Genomic DNA, 19,791 nt, shown 5'->3' on the forward strand with positions numbered 1-19,791 from the left:
TGCAAAGATTGGAATGCAATACATTTTCATTCATACAAACTTCTCTAAACCTATTTTTTTCATCTGTTGCAAACATCACATTACAAGCATCTGCCAGTTTTAGCTGAGGAAACACCTCAGCTAGCTTTTAAAAGTCTCTGCTTCCAAATGATTTGAAAATGTGTAGGATATCACATAAGTGCTATAGATAATTGCAGCTCTGCAAAACATTTATTGAGCATTTAAAAAACACATGGACACTCGACCTTAGGCACACAGAATTTTTAATGACCAACAGCTCTGTGGGCAATAAATCTAGTAATGTAAGAAAAGCACACCTCATTAAGGTGATTTTGTTCAACATTTTTTAACTTAAGATCTCCAAAAATAGTGGCTTCAGATAAAGATGGCATACTTGAAACAATAGCAGGTAAATTACCATGGTAAATTCATACCTATAATACAGATTAAAACATTTTGAAAAGGAGAAAAGTACACACTCCTAAATTTACGATGACTTTTTAACCCATGAAATCAAAAACTTAGGTTGCAACTAATAAATCCTCCCTATAATGTCTAATTTACACCTCAGATATCCTGGATTTGGAGTTTTCTTTGCTAATAGTGTGGCATCATCATATCAAGATTAAAAAATCTTCTAAAACCCTGAGAATGAAGAATATGGATGCTATAAGTCTGACAAAGGGTTAAAAAGATTACCAATTTATTTGAAATCAATCATTTCACTGTAAGGAAAAAGTGGCAGATTTAAAGGACTGCTAAAATGCCCAAGGCTAGCTGACTCAGCAAAGGCAGCCCAGGAATAGATTGTTTAATGTTTAAAAAGTGGAAATTAAACCAGCTGGTCTCAAAGTGCATGCATATACTATTTATAAGAGTATGCCTCTATGTCACCTACATATGTGGTGTACCAGGAACGAGCCTTTGCTGTTCAAAAAGAACATTAGAGTAAGAATACAGGCAAAAACTGGGACTTCTAGAACTTTAATGTGCTGTAGACTGGTAAAACAATAGTATGGGTTGAGAAGTTTGGGAAGAAGCTCATATCTTTGAAGAATGGTGGTGAAAATGTGGAAACTATGGTTTGAGATTGCTTTGCTGCTTTAGAGCCTGGGCAGCTTGCAGTCATCAAGTCAACTATAAATTCCAAATAATATCAAAGTGTGCTTCATAAGATTGTAAGGGCATCTCTTCTAATAACGAGGGTAACATTAAACTGAATCTTTCAACAGAATAATGATTTAAAGTAGACTAGCAAATCCACTAAGGAATAGTTAAAAAGAAGAAATGGTTTATGGAGGTTTATGGAATGGCATGGTCAAAGCCCCCATTTGAATCTCTTCAAAGTATTGAGGGATTTGGGATGGGTGGTTCACACAATTTTTTTTGCATGGATAAGTGCTCAAATATTTCATATAGTCAATGTCAAAAACTGGTAGACAGTTATGAAAAATCCCTTTGAGAATAGTTTTCTTGTACGTATTTTTCCACATTACATCCAATAATGCTTGTGTTGACAAATTATTGTTTTAATTATTTTTTTTACAGAAAAGCATAGCATACCACCTTAATCTGTAGCCATTGTTTAAAGGACACTTTAATGTTCACCAGTTTAAAAATGCAGATAAAAACTATGCATGTAAGTGTACACTAAAAAAGAGAGATTTAAATAAATTCTCCTTTTTGCTGGTACAGCAGAAGATGATCTATGACTAGAGACAAATCGGAGTGTGTAACTTCGGCTGCTCTTTTTAGGAAATCTTGTTGCGGGAACAGGTCTATGCCAACAGCAAACTCTGCAATATTTACTGATACAATGCTAAGTTTGTGCCATCTTAACATGCATACACAATTTTTATATTTAGATTGTAACAAAAACTTGCTCTGATGAAGTTCCCCTACAACACCAGAACCCACATTAGCTATTTGGGCTGCAATGGCTGTTATATTGGCTTAATTCCAGAGCTTCTCAACCAGGGTTCATCCAGAAGTTGCTAGGGTTCCTTGATTAATGAGCAGTTTGTAGCACGCTGGCTCGCTAGGCAGCACTAGGTACCAGGTTCGAATCTCGGCCAGGATACTATCTGCATGGAGTATGCATGTTCCCCCCTCTTTGCCTGGGTTTCCTGTGGGTACTCCAGTTTCCTCCCACATTCCAAAAACATATAGCTTATTGACTTTCCCATAAAAATGGCTTTAGACTGTCATAATACCATATGACTATGGTAAGGATTTTAGATTGTGAGCCCATTTGAGGGACAGCTAATGACATGATTATGGAGTTTGTAAAGCGCTGTGTAATATGCCGGCGCTATATAAATACAAGATAATAACAGATATCAGGCATTGTTTCTATTACCACCCCACTAATTTACTCTGAGTTGTGGATATAGTATTTAGATAAGGGGTTCCTTGAAGACCTGATTGAAGTGATTTCAAGGGGTCCCGACATGTTATAAAGACTGATCTTTATCTGTAGTGAGCTCCTGCATTCTACCTGCTATATCAACCCTATCAATCCATTTGTGTTAAACTACAATTTGCATCTGTGTTTGGTATGTCCTGCATTGCGGCTGCCATATAAACTCTGCATATCCATTTGTGTTCCACTACAATTTGCACCTGACTTTGTATGGTATGTCCTGCATTTTAGATGGAGTCATTGGACAAATTTTTATTTGGTAATTAACTTTTCCATATCCCTTTGTTCCAGCTAACTGCACATTGCCCTGCTAATCCCTCCCCTACCCAGGTTCAACTGAAGTCCCAAATTCCTTGTTACTTGCACCAGTCCAGCCATATTTAGGGTCCACTACTATTCAAACATCAGGCACGGTCATGTGCCAAAGATTATCCATGCTTAGAGAATAAATCCAGGAAAATGAAGCAGGAATTGAAACAGAATTGGATATACCACTACACTCTGCAACTTCCCTCCCATGCCTTTTTAAGTGAACCATCATCATCTATGCACCTGAACTCCAACACAACCTATGCTGCTGTCATCCTGAACTGCCTTTCCACCGTGACTTTGATACATCCTATCCCACACCTGGAACTCACCAAGCTTACCAGAACCCATACTACAGGTGCCGCTCACATGGCTTTCAGTTTGCCATATTGTTTAATGTACTCCTGTGATGTACTATTACCAATATTTGTTTCAATGTCTCATTCCCCCTATACTCTGCAGGTTCTAATCTCTCTCCTCCTTCCCAGTTAACTCCTTGTCTGTCTGCTCCCTCACTATCCTGCCTTCTCTGTCTGTACTCCTACACCCGTTATCTCTACTGCTACCTGCTGGGGACATCTCACCCAATCCTGGTCTACCCCACAGCCTCTGTCATCCCTACCCTTTCAGCAAGATACTGCCTCCTCTTAACCTCATTCCTATTAACCCAACTCAAAAATTCGTACCCCCTCTCTCTGGCGGTCTATAGAATGCCAAGCAATAAACTAATCTCCAGCCTCAACCTTGACCTCTCTAAATCTTCCTGGCTCTCACTGAAACTTAGCTTTCCTCCTCAGTCTCCGCACTCACCCATGAAGGCCTGCACTTTACACATAACCCCAGACCTGGCAACAGAGTAGGTGGCGGTGTGGGTCTCATTGACTCCCCCAACAGTGCATACATAGTCTTTCCTACCCTGCCCACTCTAATTTTCACCTAATTTAAAGTGCATTTGTTCTGTGTTTTCCACCCCCCACACCTCATTGCTATTGTTGTCTACTCTCTCCCTTTTACTCTCCCTTTCTATAGGTATCCACCCCTCCACTTTTAAACATTCTATTATTCTCCCTATCATGAAGAGACCCTCACTAGACCCCTCCCTACCTTCTAGTTATCGACCTGTCTCCCTTTTCCCAAATGTTTCCAAATATTTTGATTGCTACTTTCTCCTTGACCCACTTTAGTCTGGCTTAAGCTGCCCATTGCACCGAAGGAGCCCTTACTAAAGTGGCAAATGAGCTCATCAGAGCCAATTCACAAGGCAACCTTTTCTTACCTCCTAGATCTTTTCTCTGCTTTTGACACTGTTGATCACCCCTTTCTAATCCAAATAATGAACTCCACTGGTATCAGTGACACTACTATCTTTTGGTTAGCTTCCTACATTAACTTTATTTAAAGGGTATGTTCTATTGCGAGAGCCGCTGCCAATCTATTCAGAATAAGCCGCCCATCTACACGCCCCTGGTCTGATTGGATTAGGCCTTTCCTATGCACGCTCGCAGATGCACTGCTTTAGAACCCATGTGGAGTTGTTTATACACACCCACATGGGTTAAATCCAACGCAGGAAACAGATGTCCAGAAGTGGGGAGGACTGGGGACTGAAACTTTCCACACCGAAGCTACAATATTTGACTAGGACTCTCAACAGGGGAGAATTATCTCTATCCACCCTGAGGTGAGATGGTAAAATTCAGAGTGTATAAGTTTGATTACTCCCTGGGGAGGAGGGGGGTGTTAATAAGGATATTTTATCTTTTAAAAAATTGGGGCAACCTTTTCTCACCAACTGCATAACTTTTGTGAACATCAAGGAAAATCTATCCTCTACCCTTATTCATTTTGAGGTGAAGTGCTGAATGGTAATTATACAAGCCTTAACTACTCTGGGGAGAAAGGGAGTTGTAATAAGGATATTTTACCTTCTGGACAATCCGGGCAAAAAAATATTTCAGAACTAAGACAAATCTGTATGTTTCTATTATCTTAAAATTATGGATGTTAAATATAGGGCTTTGGAAAGAAGGAAGGAATTCACTGACAGCCTGAATCTAATTAGATGATTCCTTGATTGGTCTGGCTAATATTAGCATTATAATAAGAATGCTAATGTTTTAGACACAGGTATAGGGTTTACTCAATATAGTAGGTTAATGAGTTTATATTTGGTTATAAAATACTTGGTGTAATATAGATTAAAACAAGTATGAAATGTCATTAATATTACTTTTATATATCGTTAAGCTCTCCCCTCCATCCATGCTGTGATCCTTGTTAGCAGATCGAACAATTTCATTAAGAACCGCCATATACATTTATGCACTTTCCACCAGTGAGCCACATAACCTAAACAGTGAATGTAAGTAAAAAACCCTTTATGTATTTTTTTATGTATAACATTGAATTATATTGTGTATAATTGTAATTATTATGCTGTTTTAGGTGATTTGTTTCTGATAAAGCAGACCGTGAAACGCGTTGTAACAATTAACATGCCTATGTATCCATACCAAATATTGTGGAGTCATCAAAACTCATGTAATGTTTTTACAAAAAGTTTTTTTATTGTAAATTTGAATAAATTCGTGTTTTTATTATATTTATGATATAGGTGAGATCTGGTTGACTGTTTGCCTTAAAAGTCCCTCAAAATACTTACACTATCATTTACATATTTCTTTAAAGGGTAATTCCTCCTCTCCTACTCTCCTCCCTGCTGTCCAAGGGTCAATCCTTGGACAGGTTCTCTTTTCTCTGTTCACTTTCTCACCCGGTAGTCTCATATCCTCCTTTTGGTTTACAATACCATCTGTATGCTGATGACACTCAAATCTATCTGTTCACCCGTGACTTGTCTCCCTCAGTCCTAGATAAGATTTCTGAAACTCAACCTGGATAAAACAGAACTTATCATTTTCTCCCCTCAAATTTCAAACCTCCCCCTGACAAATTTCTAACTGTTAATACCACTGTTATTCGTCCCTCCCATCAAACACGTTGTCTTGGTGACACCTTCAAACCTGCCTTTCCTTTACCCCCTATATTCTGAACATTTCCAGGTCCTGTCACTTTCACCTATGCAACATCTCCAAAATCCACCCCTACCTGTGTGCAGCTCTCATCTAGACTGTAACCTCCTCCTCTCTGGTGTTCCACTAACCCAACTCTCCCCTCTACAGTCTATTATGAATGCTGCAGCCAGACTTATCCATCCTTCCCACCACTCCTCTTCTGCTACCTCTTTTTGTAGTTCTTTTCACTGGCTTCAATTTCACCTTAGAGTCAAATTCAAGCTCCTGTGCTTTGCCTTCAAAACCCCCCAAAGTTCTTGTCCCACTTACCTTTCTGATCTGAAAAATACACCCTTAGCCATTCTCTTCACTACTCGTATGACCTTCTAATGACTTCCTCTCTCTATAACCTCATCACATGCACAGCTCCAAGACTTTTCTGAGGCTGCCTGACTCTCTGCAATGGTCTTCCTCTTCCTATTCAGCTTGCTCCTACTTTCTGCTCATCTAAAAAAGCACCCAAAACCCATCTTTTGAAATGTGTCTTCCCGAAGGTCTCCTAAAACCCCCAATACTTACCCACTATAGATTGCAAACTCTTATGGGTGGGGTCCTTTCCTCCTCCTGTGTCACTGCCTATATCTGTCCAGTGTTCTCCTCAGAAATATTTTTCAGCCAGGTGATGGCAAGCTGCAACCCACAACCACCTGGGATATATGACACAAATATCCCAGGAGGCTGCAGATTTACCTTTCAGTCCTTATTACCATGGCAGTAAAGACAGAAGGGGAGGGGTTTGCCCCCCCCTCAAAATGAAAAAAACACATTTTTCTTATATATAAAAGGGGGTTAGTAACCCTTATTAAAATGTTAAAATGTGGTGATGTTTTAAGAGCATCGTTCATGTGATAGCAAGAAGGGGGCAAGACAGCCAGTGTCCCCCTCTCATCACTGCCCATATTTTATAAAGAAAAAACAACTGTGAAACTTATTCACCTGAGTGTGCTTATACAATGACGTCATCAGCAGCACAGTGTGTAAAGGCTGCTTGTCATACTGCAGCGTAACAATTCATTGTGAATAAACCTTCATGTCTCCTAAAGGTATCTCCTGTAACTTAATGACTTGAAAAGTTTCAGGGTACACAGGGGACCCTCATAGCTACTAGAAAATTTCTTTAGAGAATTTCAAGATATGGGGGTAACAAGTTTAAAAACTTGTGAAGGTTAAACATTAGGGTTATTGTTTTAACTGTGAATTTAGGGACCCCCAAAGCCACTTATATAGCAAGGAGATTTTTATTGGAGATTAAACTCATACCAATCTTTCACAAAACTATAACTGTAATATTATGCTACCCTTTCTGCTTTTGTTCTTTGAACCCCAATTCCTCTGGAATGGGGAGGTGGAGGAAACTGAAAATGTAAGTTCAAGTGGGAAAACTGAGGTTCAAAGAAGAGAAACGGACAGGGCAACATAATATGACTGTTCTCCCCCAACCCACCTCTTAGCAGCCCAAATCCTCTGAAATGGACAGCTGAAAATGAATCAGTCTCTTCAGATGATTAAAGATGCGGATGAGAGCCTAGTAGGGGAGGCATGGCAGATGGGTGCTCTGCCCACTAGAAGGGGCTGGGGAGAACTATGCTGTCTGTCATTTGCAACATCTATTTAATGTACAGTGCTGCTGTACGTGTTGGCGTTATATAAACACTGTTTAAAAATAATAATCTCAGACTTTCCCATTATCACCAAAGCAAAACACAGAGTGCCTACTAATTTACCACCAACCTCCTTCTTTTAGTTGTTCTCTTTTTTTATTCCCTGCATCCATTATGGTTCACCCTTTCTACTCTGGTTCTATGTCCCCAGCTAATTTACTATTCTCTAATATCTTTTGTACAGTTTTGAATTTAATGTTTTTCATGATATCCTGAATGTTGTTTTCCTTAATGTCCAATTACCTTATTTTTGTTTTACTGTTAACTTCTATTCTATTTATTCAACTTTGTTGTTTAACTCTGTAAATTGTATCATTTTATTATTTTTACATGAAAACTGATTTAACTATAAACCATCACTCTTGGTAAATAAAAATATAATATTTTGTACTTACAAATTGTAGTAATATTTCTAAAGTTTTGAAGTCTCCTTGCAGATTAAATAAACTTTTTACTTCAGATATGACCTCTGCAGAACGAAAGATTACATTAAGCTGATGATACTGTTCAATTTGCTTCACACGGTCTGATATCCATCTTCCATTATCTGTGTCGTCTATGCCTTGTAAAATTGTAAGCTCCTTTTTCAGTTTCTCATATTTGTTTTTAAAATCTGCAAAAAACTTGTCCACAACTTCAAAGGTCACATTTTCCGATTTGAGGTCACAATAAACCTTTTTGCATTGTTTAAAACAGGGATTGAAGAGTTTTTGGGCTATATCCTCCACTGAAAATGTCAGATCATTGTCATCTTCACTTTCCTCACTTTCAGATGATTCCATTTTTGAACTCTCAGAAAAAAGCCTGGCTTGACTGTCCCAAGAAGTGGTTAAGACATGGCTGTCCCGGAATTTGTACAAGTTTGAAGCCATAGTCATAGAAGGATCATCGAGTTTATAATATGACAACTCAAGTCTAGTATATTTATTAGGTGAATTAAGTGTCTTCACTGGTAAAATATTTATCAGCTTTTGTTGTCCCAATTCTTGTGAATGCTTGAATTTGATTTTAGAAACATCAACTTGAAAAAAAAAAAATATTATATTACATCAAGGTGTACTCTTATACAGAATATACACTTTAAAAAATAAGCAGTGACTTTAAAAGGTGCAAGATACTGTTTCTCCGATTCCTATGTTGGTTTCTCTACATAGAGGCTGTCACTGGAAAAAAAGTTTGCAGGTTAGGAATCTACGTGTACAGGTAACAGCCAAGGAGGTTGGCACAATTAAAAGAGGCCAACAGTGGCATCTCCTACATTTTTGTTTTCAAATCTGAAATGTAGGAAGAAATCCATTGGGAAAGATACGATCAGTGGACATACAGCCCATTGATGTCAGAGAGGAAGCTATGGCAGTAGAGGCTTCACTAAAAAGATTATGATGGCATAAACTATGTTATTTCCTGTAGTAACGCATGGTGGAGAAAAATGCATGCTTTTAATATACAATGTTGAAAAAATTATTGTGAGCTCACTTGACCCAATAAGTCAATATTTAAATAAATAGGCCTACATTGTTTACAAGGATTACTAACCCTTGATTTAAAACAAATATACTTTGGCAGGATAATATCTCCACATGACTCATTGAAGAATCTTGATGCTGGAAAAACTGAAAAAGAAATGAGGAGAAGAGGCTCTGATGGATGGACAGTATTCATGGGACCTGATTTCGGAATTTCCCCCCCTCAGGCTGCACTGTGTGTCCCCCATATTTGCTTGCCGGTCATACCAGTAGACTTTTCTATCCTCTGCAGTCTAAATTTTACTATAACGTCCAGTTATTTGGACAATTTCTTTTTAAAAATGCAGTTACAGCAAGTTCAGACTTGAAGTAGGATCAAACAATCCCACATGGCTCCCAGTGGCTGGTATCTCCGCAGCCACTCAGCTCATCTGACTGCAGTGCTGGTTCTTAAAGATCCTGCATCTGCAAATTTGACATTGGGCACCAATACTTTGTACTGAGCCACTCTTTTTCACCCTTATTAGTTATCTATTGGTGTGCTGCAGGTAGAAGCGATATGTAATGTCTTTCCGTTCACTCGCAAGAGAAAGCAGTATTCACACCACACTTCACCAACTGTCTGAACATAGTATTAAAGCAGACCTAAACTAAAATTTTTAACTTACATAAAAGGGTAGACAAAGCAGAGCAAAGCCTCCTGGGACACGTACATCATGGATCCAAGGAGGCGATCCCGCGCATGCCTAGTGAGTTTGACACTGTTTTTTCCCCATCTACATCACCTGATCGTGCACGTGCGCAGTGCGAGATCAGGTAACATACGAAGAAGGCCAAAGAAGATGGCAGCGCCCGGCGCTTCCCCAACTCTGGGGCAATGGAGGATACTGGGACAAGCCGGACCCAATCCAGGAAACCTTTGGATGGATCAACGGATCTGCAAAAAGTTAAGTTTTTTTGTTCATTTTACTTAGGCTTTAAGAGCCTGCTTTCAAGACATCTAGGGAGGAGGGAATGGCACAATGAAGCTAGGGGAGATTAAAAAACAAATCTGGTCCTGAGTATTCATGAATATGCCAATGCAAAAGTTCCAAGAAGCAGTGGCTGACAGACACACCTGGCATGCTAAAAACCACAAGACCATGAACAGTTTAACTCAACTAAATGACAAAGTGATGAGGAAGAACGAATATGAGGTAGGAAAGAGGACTTTCTCCACCACTAATTTAGTCATGACGAACTAAGAGTTTGACAACTAGGGTAAGGGTAATACTGGGTTATACATTTCACATATCCTCTAGATGTATAAATCCGATGCTCAAAGTCCCAGACTAAAAAAAAAAACTTGCACAGCGTCATCGGGATCTTTCCCAATCACTAAAAGGGAAGATGTATGTAGATTGAGTATTTTTTTTTAAATGCTGTAAAAAAGAGAAATAATTAGGACTGAATACCTTGTATGTACTGATCAACACTCTGGATCATTTTGAGAAGATTGTCCACCCATTCACGCTCTGTATGTAATGTGTCTAATTCATGTTTCCTCCACTGCAACACTTGATTTATTTCATATAATAGGATTTTCTCCTTTTTTTCAGCTTCTGGAATGAAAAGCAGTCAACAGAGATCCATTAGGCCTTAAGCCTTAAGCTATTAGAGTAATGTATAAATTATTTTGTGTGCTATCAAAGGACTTACTCAGTTTACAAATTGATACAAACTGCTGCTCGTGCTTTAAAATGATCTCCATATTTTTGAAAAGCACCTCTCCATTCATGACATTTCTTACAGTTTCCAAAAACACAGATTCTGAAAGAGCCACCAGTTCTTGGATGTCATCTCCAAACTGTGATATTATTCGGGTATCCGTTCCTGAAAGTAAACAAGCCAAATGTTAAAGCAGTTTATTCACTCATCATATCATCATGATAGAAGCAGGCAAGCTGTTTCCTAAGAGAGTACTTAGGGTGGGCCATGAAGAAACCATTAGAAACATTAGGACGTAAAAAAAATCCAGCCCTAGTACAAGCCAAGCTATTCCTAAAACATTTATACCTCAAAGTTGCAAAAAACAAAGGTCATTATGATAAGGAAATAGTTTTCATTCAGCCTGTTATTTAAAATGACCTTTAAAGCTTAGTGTCAAAGGAGTTTTATTGCTCTTAAAGCCTGGTTGAGAAGACTACTGTCACACTTACCTCTTGCTCACTAAAGCGCAGGCACCTCTCTCCTGCACTTGCAGGCAGTTCTGACCCTGGGCGTGCCTATTCTTCCAAGTTTTATCAGTTTTGCCCATCTTGCCAGCCAATCATGAAAAAGCCTCTTAATCATCCTGGGCTATTTAGATAGCTCAGACACAGCACTCAGCGTTCACGCAATGTGTCTCCACTAGTGCCAAGCCTCTAGCTTTGTTGAGCAATCCCTGTACACCTGTTGGTTAATTCAGTGTTTCCCCTGTGCAGCTCCTGTGTTAACCCCTTGTTGTACAGTCTGTTGTTTCCCAGCCTGTTTCCTTGTTATGTTCAAGTGTTCCTCTCTGTTTGTGGTTGTTCCTGTGTTACCTGTGCCTCCTGTTGCTTCCAGTGTCTCTGTGTGTTCCCTGTGTCTGCAGTGGCCCCTGTGTCACTGGAGTCTATTTCCTGGATCCCTGGTATTTGACCCCTGGCTTATCACCTGACCTCTCTTGCTTGCTACCTGCCTTGACCCTGGCCTTCCTTGACAATTCTTTTGCTTAGTGAATTGGTACCATGTATCTTCCTACCCACCCTGGTGTACCCAAGAACAGCAACCTGGCAGTAACCAGCAATGCAACATCCTCATCACTAGAGGCTCTGGAGAAAACCTGGTTACTGCTTAGACTCGGCGCCTTGGCCCTTCTCAGGGCTCACACCATTTCTGTGCAAGCTGTAGCACCCCCTAGTGGCCATGTCTCCCCAAGCCTGACAATTACCTCTTACTTCTTAAAAAGGGCATTCCAAAAATGTAAAAATGAAGGTTCACCTTCATTATTTGAAAATGAGGAAGAATATAACAAAACATGCACAAGGGAAAAAAGTGTGTAAAAATTCAAAATTAAAGGTTGCAAAAAGCCCCATTTAAAACATATATATATATTAATGGTAAAAAGAAAAGCAAATTTACTAAATCACATTTTCAGCTCTGTGTACACAAAGGAAATAGTGCAGCTTCGCTGAAATTCCTTTATGTCCCATGTGTGGGGATGAGAATTAGCCTTGGCCCATGCACAGTCTGGGAGGACAGGGAGTCAATTTGGTTAACTGTTTCCTCATGTTAAATTATTATTTACACACAAGAAAATGAATACATGGGTATGTATCGTTGGTAGTTGACTCCCACTAGATTAGATGTTGCCCACATACCCGGATACCTGCTTTTGTGGCTGTGCCATACCTGGTGATGTCCATGTTTGGGGGCCATGCCACAAACTACTCTGGTTTTTGGCTTTTGTGCACAATTTCCTCTACTCTTTGCTCTGGGGAGTGATAGCCCCATGCATAATTTACTACCCAGTCATGTCCCTTACAATCCCTCAGAACTATGTACTTTTGTTTTCTTAGCATTAAAGTTAATAATTGCTGAGGCCTGGCAATCCCCCCTGGCTACCTTTACAGAGGTCAAATCTAGATTAAAATACTCCATGGTTAACGAGAAATAAAGTAGCATATTAAATGACACACATGTGAAGTTTCCTACAAACATCCTGATATTCCAACTGATCCCATTTTGTCTGTTGGTTTTAAATTTTATCTGCTCCTGTCCATTTTCCTCCTTCTTTTGGAGGTCCTGCCTTTTCTCTTTGATGATTTCTTTTGAATACTTGTTGCATTTTCCCTTCTAGTTTTTCTCCATGTTGGCCATGGTTGCAATTGAGCATTTCTTGCCTCATCTACATTGCCCAAACTGGGCCTCCACACTGAAGATGGTCATGCTTTAAATTATTGGAAACCCTCTCTTACCTTCTCATTCTCATAGTCATTACTGCTACATGTACTTTGGTGCTAATCTGGAGCCTTCAAATATTCAGGGTTTGGTTATGAAATTTGGGTTTGGTTTGCTGTCTCTTGTGAAGATTAACAGAGGCTTTCAACCACTGTATGTTACCAATGGATGAATTACATCTGTTTCATTATGGTTTTCCTTCTGTGTTAAATTATTTTTCTCAATAAAAAATATAATATATGATAAAATATTGGAATAGAAATAGTGAAGTTTGATTCCAAATAAAATAGCACTGTCAAAGCCCTAAATAACTCATAATGGCACAACATTGATATCATCGAGCAGCAGGTAAAAAAAAATAAGGTTAATAAAGCACCGGACCAGATCTCTCTATTTTTCAGGTGACCCAGCAGAAGATTCTGTAACCTTACAGATTAGAGTAACAGTTAGGAGTTATTTGTCAAGTACAAAGAGGAGGGCTATGTGTTGGGGTAAGGATGTGTGGGGCTGGCAGCATTTTATGTGGTCAGGTCAAGTTAATTTAAAGATCACTTCAATTTGTACCTTAAAATTGCCATGAAGATAAAAGGACCATTCTAGATTCAAAGTGAATAACTGTAATTATGTAAGCCTTTAGATATGGAATGTGTTATAAGGTTCCAAAACGTGCACTAAAGATTCAAGAGTGCAGATCTGATTACTATGTATCCTAAGGTGTTTTCTCAGTGTTTTAATTTACCTAAGCAGATATTTTATTTTTCAATTTGTTGCAAAGTTTTGACCTTGAGATCCTGCCAGTAATGCAACTTCAAAAAACTTTTTTAAAAAATTTAAGCCAGTTGTGCAGGCTTCATTTACCAGTTGGACTGTCTATTTGGTAGGTGTATTAGTATTGTCTTTGTATTGTCAGTCTGTAATGGGAAGTGCTGTTATAAGCAGAATCTGCAGGTATAAAACTTTGTAACATATTTGTAAAACAAAAAGGTTGTGAAACCTGTATACAGTAAGATGGCATGTTAAACATACACTAAAAGAATTCTTAAGTTTACATACAGTTTAAGTGTCAGATAAACAATGACAGCACAGGGGAGAGAGGTTCATCTCCTGGGAGTTTGATTTGGGAGGTAATCTGAAGAAATTTGAGATTGAAAGGATAGGGTAAAATATGGACTTGGCTAAGGTGATTTGCAGCGTTGTGTGCTACATAGGAGAGAGCTGTATTTGTTAGGTGTTGGAAGCTGCCTCCTTAAGATGTGTCACTGGTTCAATATCTTTTTACAATTCTATGGACCTAAATTATTAATGATCTCCAAGGCTGTAAAGAATACACTTTCATCAGTAAAGCTGGGTGATATATTAGTGCAGTTATCTACATCCAGGACCTCCTGTTTTTTGTAAAATTGGAGTTAGTTCCCCAAAACACATAGAAAATTAGAACACCCAAATAAGGGGTATTCCATTAGGAATATTTCTATTGATGTACATTGTCTGTAAATAGTTTTTTATCTTTAAGATGTTCTTGATCTTGATCTTTTAACAATATTTATTAAACAAAGTTTTTAATGCTATGTTGAATGGTACAAAAGATGTTGTTTATTGGCTTCAAAGGTTCCATTGATTGGTTATTAACCATATATATTCTTCTTGTGTTAGGGATGTGGCCATATTGATTTGAATTATCAGGTAACCATATATATTCTTCTTGTGTTAGGGATGTGGCCATATTGATTTGAATTATCAGGTGACATCAGCCCTTATAATAAAAAAAAATGTACGATAAATACAGTATAATTTCTATACAACCCATTTTTATGGTATTGAAACATGTAATCTCAATATCAAGTTGAAGTTGAACAAACTGAAGTTAAAAATTGTCCAAAAAATAAAATTCAGTACTGTAACCTGGATACTGAAAAAGTAAAGAATTCTCTCAGATGTGACATTTACTGCTGGTGTGATTGGTTCACTGATTTTCTCAGAAACTTAAGATTTTAGGTACCCCTAGCAAAAGGAATTTCATTTTGTAAAAAAGTACTCCCCTTTTAAATGTACACTTGATCTCAAAACAATGCCATCCATATTGTTTAAACCCTCCTTAAAAAATCTTCTTTGTGCTGCTCGCCCCTGAATATCAATTTTACATAGACATATATAGGATAATCTCCCACACAAAGTCTACAGGGATATATAGTGCAGTAGCTGACTAATGATTGGAGTTTTTACCCTAAGTATGTAGGGAGATCATGCATCAAGAGAAGTATACATCCTATGAGTTGGGGGGTGTAGTAAATTATATATGCAAATGGAGGTAGAAAAAAAAAATGACTGTGCATTTAAATTTTAACTTATACATTCATAATAGCAGCAATGTTACTTACCATAAAGTTTAAAAATATATGTTGCATCAGGCCATGTTAGCAAGTGCTGTAAAATCCTATCGCTGTCTTGTGTGATGAAATTTCCTTGGTTATCCCTTGGCCAAGAATTTTCTATAACACTTGACACCAAACGGCCAAACTTTTCCAGATTGTAAAAATGTAACTTGCTAAGAATATTGGTCTCAGACTTTTCAAAAAAAGGAAAAACATATTCAGCAAAGTTGAGTTTAGTTAGAAATGTGTTCTCAAATTACCTCTACTAATGTAAGTCAACAAAACCATAAACAGCCTATTTATTAAACAGTAAAGAATACCATTTATCTGTTTCCTATATTAACAATAAGTTTACGTACAAATAAAATAAGGGTTTTGAAAAAATGAAACACATTTTAAGTCACATTTATTTTAGCAATATCAAACTTTAAATGAAAACGTCTTCTGTAATTAGAATTTTTTACTCTCCTGCCACCCATGCCTCTAAACACTACTCTGATCAAGACTGATCTCTGGCTGAAATCTGTGCAGAAAATGATTTAAGCAGAGGACTTTTCAGGATTGAAGCAGCATTTTGTAGTACCAGAGTCAAAAATGTCCACTTGCTTCTATATAGATATAGACATACAGTATTTTAGTGCCAAGACAAGACAAATCAATAAAAATTCAGGTCAGTGGCGCTAAAAATATGTTCCAAAATGGGAACACTTGATATAACTAGTCTTCTAATGTCACTAATCACTCAGTCAATTAATAGGGATCATTCTTCTTAAATATAATATTAATAGGATGCACTTCTAAGAAAGTGTATCTAATAAAACAATTGAACACTTCAATAAGTAAAAACAAACTTAACTTCAAGGGAGAAAATATCCTTCTGTGGTTTCCATTTACCCTAGAATTCATTCCCATTAATCCTATTAAGCCCAATCCGCATGTCAATCTTTAACTATGAAACTATTTGGCCCTGATTTATTAAAGTTTTCCAAGATTTATTAAAGTTTTACACTTTCATCAGTGAAGCAGGGTGATCCATCAAACCTGGAATGGATCTGGTCCAGGATTGAAAAGATTTGCTAGCAAATAGCTAATGACTTTTAGGAAATCATTTCCAGATTTGATGGATTACCCAGTTTAACTAATGAAAGTGTATTCTCTCCAGCCTTGGAGAACTTTAATAAATCGTGGCCTTTATATCAAGCTCAATGTTTAAACCGTAGGGGACCAGGGTTTTTAATTCATAGATCCAGTAAGTCTCACGCTGTGAAATCATCCTGGTATAATTACCTACTCTACATTGCTTTTTAACCCCTGCAATGTCTGTAAAGTTTAATGTTTCCTGATTTTTTGAGCATTTTGCAGCAAAGTGTGCAGAAACATTATGGGAGCTAAGACCAAGTGAACGGATTCTCAAGTGTTCCTAATTCTAACTGCCAATGTTCTAATGGTTCAACCGATATTGAAGTCCACATGGGCATAATAATCTTCAATTAATATTATATTTAGGAAAAATAATCCTTATAAGTATTCCTATATTGGAACACATTTTTATCTCCCCAGGTCTGAATATTTATTGATTTTTGGGAGTTGATTTATCCTTTGCAGTATGCAGAGTGGTTGCTAGCACAAGACCATTTACTATTTATAAGAGAAGGAAAATACTTTGATTTAGGATGAATGAATTTATATCTCAATAGTAAACAATGATCAGCCTTTTTGGTATATGAACAGTTGCTAGAAAATAACAACAATCTAAAAGTATGAAAAAACAAATGGTAATGTGAAAACAGATTAAGATATTGCAATTGTCAGAACTTCACTCCTAAAATGTTTCCAGGGATAGCTGTTTGATAGTATTTAGCTGCATTCTCTCCTTATTAAACCAGACACATCTGCCTAATTTGAGGCTGTAAGGCCCCAAGGAAGAATAGTCTGTCTTCTCCCTGTGTAGGGCTGAGAGATGACACTCTGCTGGGCAGGGGCAGGTCATAAATCAAAAACTTGAAACCTAACCCTACTTTTTGTTTTTAGAAAAACAACTTTGTATGATTTAACTTTATATTATAGTAGGAATTACCTGGCAAGCCAAATGTACTGCTTCAATGGCACAATCTTCAAAGCATTTATGAATGGATGAGTGAAGCTCTTTAAATGTATTCTGTTCTTTACAATAAATAGAAATCTGATTAATTGCTTCTTCCTATGATCAAAAAAGAAAAGGTGGTTTAATTTAATTTCAATTTCATTTACAATGAATTAAAAATCAATGGGAGTAATCTAGCTTCTTGGTATAGAGAAGAAAAGAAATGAAATATTGTTATTGGATTTAGGTACATTTTAATTCTGCACTGTGAAATTGTGCAATAATCCTTGGTTTGCACTGGTATCTGTTTTCCAGCAATTTCTAATGCACCATAGTCCTTTTACCACTGAGAAAGAAAAAAATGATTATTTTTACCTATTATTACCTATTACCTATTACCTTGGTTATTGAAGTGTAAAATAATTTGTAAAGAATATTAAATTATGTAAGAATTCAAAATGTTTAGATGACCGAAGACAGAACAACTTTACCTCATTAACTTAGCTATGTAAAAATGAATTTTCTAAAAGCAAATATAAACCTAAAAGAACAGCCTAAACATGTGTAAGGTGTCAAAAACAAAACAAACATAATGTATTCACTATTCTTATTTTTTAAAAATTATTTAAATACATTATTTTACTTTTTCTTTAAACATTCTGTATAGGGCTCTTTAAATGACTTTGTATTTGGGGACGAACCTTTTTAAAAATCTTAAATAAAATAAAAAAAAGCAGCTTTTACAGCAATACATAACTGCTGATCACACGGCTGATGCCAAGCATCATTTAGCCCACCTACTGAATTCAGGGAGTAATGCACACACCATCTGGGGGTACTCTGAGGGCCTAAGTACTGAAAAGAACATTGGTAAGGCTGTTTAAACAGGAAAAATGTAAAAAGAGGATCTTTGACATCATGTGACTAGGAAGACCTTAAGAAAGAATATGTATACACAATTTTAATAAGGTGGGGGTGTCCCTAGGAAAGAGGATTTGACTTTAAATAAAATTATTATCAACTTGTATTATAAAGCACCAACATATTACACAGTGCTTTACAAAGTCGAAAGCCGTGACACTGTCCCTCAAAGGGGCTCATTATCCCATGTCCCTACCATAGTCATTAAAAATCTAAGGTCAATTGTTCAGGGAAATCCAGTTGACCTATATCAGGGATACCCAAAACGTTGATCGCAATCTACTAGTCGATTGCAAAGGCAACCCAAAGTGATCGCAGAGCCCTGCCTTACCCCTCCCTGCTGTTTACCAGCAGCCTGGCTGTACGGCTATAGGGTTGCTGTAGATTTCTTTCTGTGTGAGAAGGCTCTGTGTAACAGTAGGGAGTGGGGAGGGAGGCAGAGAGGGTGGTCGGGCAGTCTGAGGTAAGCAGTGCTGGTTAGCAGTTCTTTTTCTTGTGCAGCACGTTATTCTCCTATGACAGGTGTACTGTAGCTTTCCTGTCCCTATAGTCTTGTAGTGCAATGTCTGTGCAATGTTCTGCCATTCAATGTCCCATTAGCTTCAGTCACTTCTGTGTCATACTCGGTATATACATATATATAAATAAATATATGTTTAGCATTTTTATTGTTGGTAGATCATTTTGACTTTATCATTTAAAAAGTAGCTCGCGAGCCAGAGAAGCATGGGCACCCCTGACATATGTGCATGTTTTTGGAATATGGGAGAAAATCTGATTATCCAGAGGAAACCCACACAAACACAAGGAGAACACACAAAGTCTGTGCTACAAAGGCCAGAGTGCAAGCAACTGAGCCAACTGTAGAATTTTTGTATAAAAATAGGATTTTTTTTAAAGATGAACAGTTTCCTCTCCTGTACTGAAATTGGTTACCCTGATTTCACTGCACACATTGACCTTCTAATTGTGTGCAAGAGAAGCTGAATGATGTCCAGCATCATCCAGCCCTTTCCTGTCCTGCAATTCTGTCCTTGGCTCACCCCTTCTATTAGTAGATTTCAATTGTTCCAATCATGGAGGTTCAGGATCACGTGTGAGAATTACCTAGGGCATTCTAAATGCATTTTAATATTTTCATAACTCATTCCAAGAGCTAACACACTGCTTGCATTCTGGTTAATGGCTCTTTAAAGGGGTGCTGAGGCAGGTTGCTGTGATTGGTTTGGGAAACTGTGCAGCTCTTTGCTGACTCCTTCTACCAGCAAAGATCTGCAAAAAGCAGATAGCAAAAAGAGGCAGAATCCCAGTGATCATGTCCCTGTGTCTAAATTAGGTGATGAAAATGTTTTGTTTAAATGTAGGTAGATTCAATTTAAAATTTAAATTTACCTGTTTAATTTTCCTTACTAATACAGGGAGTAAAGCTTCCTTCCATTTTGAAGTTGCATTTTCACCAGCTTTTAGGATAAGATGCCATGCCTAGACCAAATGAAGTATGTTTTAAATAGTTAGGAAAACAT

At 37.7% G+C, this 19,791-nt stretch overlaps 1 protein-coding gene across 5 annotated transcripts in view; it reads right to left on the reverse strand.

The window, feature by feature from the left end:
• The window catches only part of RNF213 (ring finger protein 213), a 115,867-nt gene that overhangs the window by 75,390 nt on the left and 20,686 nt on the right, over positions 1 to 19,791 (reverse strand). For all 5 annotated transcript variants that reach the window (XR_011919379.1, XM_072400570.1, XM_072400572.1 and 2 more), the window contains 6 exons: positions 19,661 to 19,750; positions 17,342 to 17,464; positions 15,271 to 15,457; positions 10,631 to 10,804; positions 10,387 to 10,533; positions 7,862 to 8,487 (listed from right to left, as the gene is read on the reverse strand). Coding sequence is in view for 4 of the 5 variants with exons in the window: in XM_072400570.1 (XP_072256671.1) it covers positions 7,862 to 8,487; positions 10,387 to 10,533; positions 10,631 to 10,804; positions 15,271 to 15,457; positions 17,342 to 17,464; positions 19,661 to 19,750 (1,347 nt within the window). In the remaining variant the exon portion in view is untranslated. The remainder of the gene's footprint in view (positions 1 to 7,861; positions 8,488 to 10,386; positions 10,534 to 10,630; positions 10,805 to 15,270; positions 15,458 to 17,341; positions 17,465 to 19,660; positions 19,751 to 19,791) is intronic.

The sequence above is a fragment of the Pyxicephalus adspersus genome, chromosome 2, assembly GCF_032062135.1.
Source record: "Pyxicephalus adspersus chromosome 2, UCB_Pads_2.0, whole genome shotgun sequence".
Taxonomy (NCBI): Eukaryota; Metazoa; Chordata; class Amphibia; order Anura; family Pyxicephalidae; genus Pyxicephalus; species Pyxicephalus adspersus.